A 6,263-nucleotide genomic window follows, 5' to 3' on the forward strand; every position below is an offset into this window, starting at 1 on the left:
ACATATATTTCTCTATATTTTTGTGTATTTCACATGACCGGATTAGCTAATAAATAAAGCACATTAATAAAAATCAAAAGAAAATACATTTTTGAAGGAAACTTAAAATTTTTCCATTCAGCAAAAAATGCACTTTTTGTTCAATTGCTTAATTATTATGATGATGATATGATAAGTTTTAATTTTTGCTTAGATTTGTTCTGTTTTCAACACTTACCAGAAATGTTTGTGGTAACAGAGATTTTCTCCCAGAGGAACTTTAGTTTCTTAAAACAAATGGAAAACAAATCTTTGCTAAACAGCTAAGATTAACACAATGTTGGCGTAGCTGTATTAATACTTGATAGATTATATAACACAACCGTACACAAAGCCTAAAAATAGGTTACCTTTGTGGAAAAAGTTTAATCTCTAATTTAAAAAATATTATTAATATTAAAATTTTAAGAGATACGTAGTGTTCTGTGTGTGAGTCTGACATACAACCTTAGAGTAACCTCCAAATAAAGAGCCTGAAAAAAAATATATTTTGAAACCAATTGAAAAATACTTTTAACATAGACATGAGCTGTTTAGTGTTTTGTGCTTATGGTCAATTTAAACAATCAGTGCCTTCAATGCACAGAAAGGCAGTTTTTTTTTTATTTCATTGAATTCTTAGGAGAAATCTGGATTAAAAAAAACAAAGAATAAAGAAAAAAGAACTTACATTTTAGAATGAAAGCAAAATAACAGATTTTTTTCCTTTTCATCGTTTAACTGTTATTTATAAGAATAACCACTAGAGTGCAGCATTGTAACTTTATTTACCATTCATCTAATACTTTTACCATTTTTCTATTCATATTGCATACTTTAGTGCCGTGTTTTATGCATGGAGAGCATACTAATTGTGTTTGCAAGTTTTCATAGATGCATAAGTCCCAGTGTGGACCAATCCCAACTTTAGTTAATGCCATCTTCATTCTAAAGAAGACTGTCCTCTTTATCTCTCTCTGGAATGAGTTGTATTGGCAAAATGAAGCAGTGAAAAGTTCAGTTGAAGCAAAATGTAATGTGTTCTTTTTGTTCTTTTTTATTCTTTGAAGGATCTAATAGAAAAGAAAGAAAAGTTTAAGCACAGCCTGAAAGGAGGAGGGGAGGCACAAAGAAAAGGGAAGTACCTTGGGGCAAGGTGAAGAAGATCAGCAAAAGAACAGTGGAACAGAAGGTGCCGGTAAGTTTCTCTGTTATCAAAAGAGTATATTAAGAAGGAAATACAAGAAGCTGAGAATGCTCTTAGGATAAGTTGTTGATTTTATTCCTTTTTGATAGAAAATGTACGGTGTGTGGGGGCTGGGTGTGGGAGGTATGGTTTTCTGAAGCCTCTGTGTGCCATATTATTCCATATTGTTCCATCTTATCAGATTGATGTCATTATCAGTAAATTAATCCATGACAAACATTAAGACAAACCTTAATATATTCACCTTACCAAACTGTTGTATTTACACATTATTTGATCAGATGCTTTTTCTATCAGGTTTTACAAAAGTTAAAATAGAGGAAACCAAGTCTGGATTTCTCATAATTTTAGTGATATATTCACTTAATCTGTCCCTTTTTATTGCAGTGGAACGCTCCACCATGAAGCTGAACTTAATACTCGCCTTGATTCTCCTCATTTACCCATTCGCAGCCATCGTAAGTCTTTCTGAAAATGATTATCCAGCATATGATTGAAAATTATGCTACATTTTTGACTTTTCTACAGCTTTGAGTATAAGCTTAAGCTTCTTTTGATCATAATGTTAGTATTTCTTCTACAAAAGGTGTTTGGTCTAGGTTTCAGAATAGAAATCTCAGTTAAAGAAGCCTGGCTCATACACTCAACCACCTGTGATACATATGATCCGAGAAACTTTTGGGATGCAGATGTTGCTCTGGCATAAACTTCAAAGAATCTTGATATTCATATAAAGGAGATAGAATACATATCTTTTCATTCTTTTGGAGGCATACAACTGGTTTCCAATGCAACTTAAATGAAACAAACACTTATGATCCCAATTTGCTCTATAAATAACTTTAAAATACTGCCTTTGTGGTTCAGGGAGGAAGAGCTCAGCGCAGACAGAGACAGGCTGAGGAGAGGCTGGCTCCATACATTGGCAGAGTGAACCCAGGTAAGACTCATTTACGACTGAAATTCATTTTTGAAAAAACAGTGACAAAGAATTTTGCAAAAAATAAACTAAGAAAAAAAAAAAACACTTGGTCTTTATACTGTAATACATAAGCAGAACCAGAAAACATTGTATTGAAAGGTATTGTCCCCCATAAAGCTTTGCTGACACAAAATGTTCCAAATAATCAGACTTAATTCTGGAACAAACTGAAACATAACAGGAGTTATCCCATGTTATCCCAAAAGCTGCTTTAACTCTCTATTTCAATTATTCAATGGAAAAGCTTTGTAACCTGGCCCTGAGCAATAAGGCACTTGCCTTCTACTCATTCTACCTAAGTTAGGCCTCTATGGAGAGCAACAACTGCACTGGCAATAGGTGGCAATTAATATTGCTTTGGACAAACGTCGTACTACCTTTCCTTAGAAAGTCTTTTAATTAACTTTATTTTAAGGACTTTCAGGAATTATTAGAATGTTAAAATTCACATCACAATCTTTAAACCAGATGTAACCCTTTACAAAGATCTACTTTTGTGTTTTAAGTCGACATTTGGCTTTCCCAGTGGTCTCGGTTATCATAATCTTAATTTCTGCAAAATTTGAAATGATCCTTTGTTTTTTTTCAGCAGAGATTTTTATATTGGTGCTAACTTGACTTTTCTGTGACCTCCAGGAGGAGATATTTATGTGTTCCTGGAATAAAGCTTTTTACTGTTCTATGATTCCCAAAGCCTTAGAACTGCCTTTAATACCTTATTCACTCTGACAGACGGCAGCAACATTGTTTTTTTATCTGTTTTTTAATTCCCTTATGTCAGGGTATGAACTTTGTGTCTGTGATGTTTTAGCGCTCCTTTAGCTGTCAGACAATACAGCTCTTCCCTTAATAGATCAAAAGATTTGTGGAAAACTGCTGTCTGTATTTACTCAATCTTTTTCAGTTTTTGACTGTTGTTCTAATTGATTCAGGTGCAAAAAAAGGGAAAATGAATACATATGAGACAAATACTCTTTCTCAGCACTCATCGTATTCTCTCACTATCTACAGCTGATTGTTATACTTTATACCAATGACTGCTTATATTAGCTGTAGTACATATTAATTCAGGTTATACTAATTCATTGTGAGCATTTACTACTGTCTTCAGTTAAGTGTCAGGAGCATAATTTAATGGTAAAACGTTCAATTTATGTTTTTCTTCTTTCATTTACATTACATGATTCCTTTAAAAACCTTGATATATTTTGCTCAAGTCTTCCTTATAGGGAATCAACACCAAAAGCGAATGAATCATGAATAATGATATTTATCTTTTTATTGTTTCAGAAAAGCTTTGTGAGCTGCTCAAATGCCACAGTCCTGTGGGATCCTGGTGCCAGGTGGTTCAGGAAAAAGGAATTCTTAAACCGAAGTGTGTTTGTCCACAGTTGTGCCCACGGTAAATCTTATGTGACTTTTTAACAATGAAGTATCGCAAATAATCATTTTACAAACCCTCCTTCATAACTGGCAAAAACACTCTTGCAAAAGTATTTATACAACTTGAACTTTTCAGATTTTTCTCTTGGATCTACCAATAAATGTTTGCAAACCAGTAGAAAGTATTAAAAAGTGATGACGTAGAAGACATAGGAAATATATTTTGAAAGTATGTTATTTTAAATCTTTGGTATCGGCTTCATTTGAATCCTGAAGCCAATACTTTTTAGTATAGCCTTTTACTGTAATTTGAGATGCAACTTTTTTGGATTATCCCTTTACAAGTCTACACTTCTCGGGCATTTTATCATGCTTTTTATATGACTTGTTTGGTCTATCAATATATTCTCACTGACGTTTGTCTGGACATATATTTTTTTATCCTAACACTTCATATATATTTTGATCTAAACCATTCCTCTGGTTCTTACAACCCCATATTCATCAGATTGTGTCTTTAGGGACAGAGGCCTAGACGAAGGGGAATCTCTGCTCAAGCTTATCTATCTCTTATCTCTATCAATCATCTAATAAACTCTGACCTATTTCCCCTTTCCCACTAAAGAATGGCATTCCCAAAGCAGGATTCTGTCAACACTATGCTTTACTGTTGTTATGTCATGTTCAGTGTTTAGTGAACGGTGCTATTAAGCTCTCTGCGGACTTCAAAGAATATTTGCTTTTAAACTTAGATAAAATTACACATATAATGACTTTATTTGTTAGCTGACTTCTACTAATAGTTTGAGGGACTGGCTTAAATATAAAGGTCTTGTTTTAAATGGGAGTCATAACTAATAAAACATGCCTTAATTTTCATCTTATTGGAAAATCATATATCTTTTCCTTTCCCTTCTTTGTGCTCGTCTATTACATTAGATTGTTATCATGAACTAAAATGTATAAAAGGATGAATACTTATGCAAGACACTCAAAACAAAGGGTTAGCAATTGTAGAAGAACTTAAAATTTCTTAAACTACGAAGTTTGATCTCCACACTCTGTGATCCACATGGACACTGACTTGTTCAAACAGGCAGAGGGCACCAGTCTGCAGTGTTCTTGGAAAGACCTACAGGAATGAGTGCTTGCTTCACAAAGAAGCCTGTAGGAAGAGGAAACGCACTGGGGTGGCTCATACAGGACCCTGTCTTGGTAAACACAAACAATCAATATGTCACAGAAATTACACAGTGCTATCCAGCTTTTTTAATCAGCTCTCTTATTCCCCTTTATCAGTCCCCAAGAGCAAATGTACTGAGGAAGAGTTAGGCCAGTTTCCATACCGTCTCCTGGACTGGTTTCTTCTCCTGAGGCGAATGGGGCAGTCCTCTACACCCACAGCTCTGCCACAAACCTGTCTCAGCCATGCCCAGAGGACTCAACTGGCAAAGGTAAAGCTTTGTGTTTGAGGTGACCAAAAGCTGGTAAAGTATGGGGCCTTTGTTAAAAGAATAAACATGATTTATTGTCATAACATCAGCCAATGTGATGACACAATGCAAATCAATATCCACCACAAATTGGATTGCTCCAGAAGCTTAAACAGGAAGAACAACATGCTACGTGATCGCTTTCCCTCCCAGTGTAACACTAAGCCAAACACAAAGTTTTTTTTTTTTTACAACACACACCACCACTATATTGGTACCCTTTATGCAGTGTCAGGTGGCTGATTGATGTTAATAACCCAACTCTAAGTGGCAAGCTCTTCTGGTGCTTGTGGCCTGGTTGCCCACAAAGAGATAGGGGAACTCAGAAACACATTGTATAAATAGGGTTTAGTCAATATTCACTGAATTATTCAGTAAGATGATGAAAGAGGGATAACTTAAGAACCTCTCTTTGGCAACCTTGACCTCCAGACTTAAAATGTATGGAACTGATGCGTGATATAAAACAACAGGAGTATTTAAAACTTTATAAAAGCTGCAAATATGTTCATTATAGACTTCCATGAAGACATGGTTAGCTCTGAGGTAATATCTACAAATTATTTCAAACTACACAGCCTAATAGTATTCTTACATTTTGGTGTTTTGTGTTGTTTTTTTTTTTAATTTGGCACATTACCTTATATTTATTTTAAGGGGGTGTTATGGACCAACACAAAAGAGTGCATAATTGGAAAGTGAGCGGGGAAAAAAATAAAAGACTTAAAAGTGGTGACTTAAAACTGGGGGAGCTGTTTCCTATTTTTGAGCAGTTGTGCAATGCCTTAAATGTCTATATAACTTTCATAATGTTCTTTCATACATCTAGGACCTTCACCCAACATTTGTACACTTAAATGTGTAATTTAACACGCAAGTTGACTCTACAAAGTATGTAAGAATATGCATGTTCTCCCTGTGAGTGCTTAAGTTCTCTCCAGGTACTCTGAGTTCCTCCAACAGTCCAAAGACACGACTGTAGGGTTATTTTTGATCAAAATTACCCATAGGTATGAGTATGTGTCTATGCAGGATGTCCCCGTCTTACAGCAATACACCGCTGGATATGGGCAGCAGGTCAACATGACTGTGATGGACAAGCAACAGAAGATGGATGGATGGATGGATGGATGGATGGATGGATGGATGGATGGATGGATGGATGGATGGATGGATGGAT

At 35.1% G+C, this 6,263-nt stretch overlaps 1 protein-coding gene across 1 annotated transcript in view; it reads left to right on the top strand.

The window, feature by feature from the left end:
- Positions 1–1,181: 1,181 nt before the first annotated feature.
- Positions 1,182–6,263, top strand: part of LOC107084678 (follistatin-related protein 5-like) — a 9,267-nt gene continuing 4,185 nt past the window's right edge. The window contains exons 1-6 of the mRNA XM_015374611.1: positions 1,182–1,216; positions 1,613–1,683; positions 2,093–2,165; positions 3,498–3,609; positions 4,687–4,805; positions 4,890–5,044. Of these exons, the coding sequence (XP_015230097.1) occupies positions 1,627–1,683; positions 2,093–2,165; positions 3,498–3,609; positions 4,687–4,805; positions 4,890–5,044 (516 nt within the window). The 5' untranslated portion in view covers positions 1,182–1,216; positions 1,613–1,626. The remainder of the gene's footprint in view (positions 1,217–1,612; positions 1,684–2,092; positions 2,166–3,497; positions 3,610–4,686; positions 4,806–4,889; positions 5,045–6,263) is intronic.

Source organism: Cyprinodon variegatus, unplaced genomic scaffold (genome assembly GCF_000732505.1).
Source record: "Cyprinodon variegatus isolate N-32 unplaced genomic scaffold, C_variegatus-1.0 Scaffold106, whole genome shotgun sequence".
NCBI classification, from domain to species: Eukaryota; Metazoa; Chordata; class Actinopteri; order Cyprinodontiformes; family Cyprinodontidae; genus Cyprinodon; species Cyprinodon variegatus.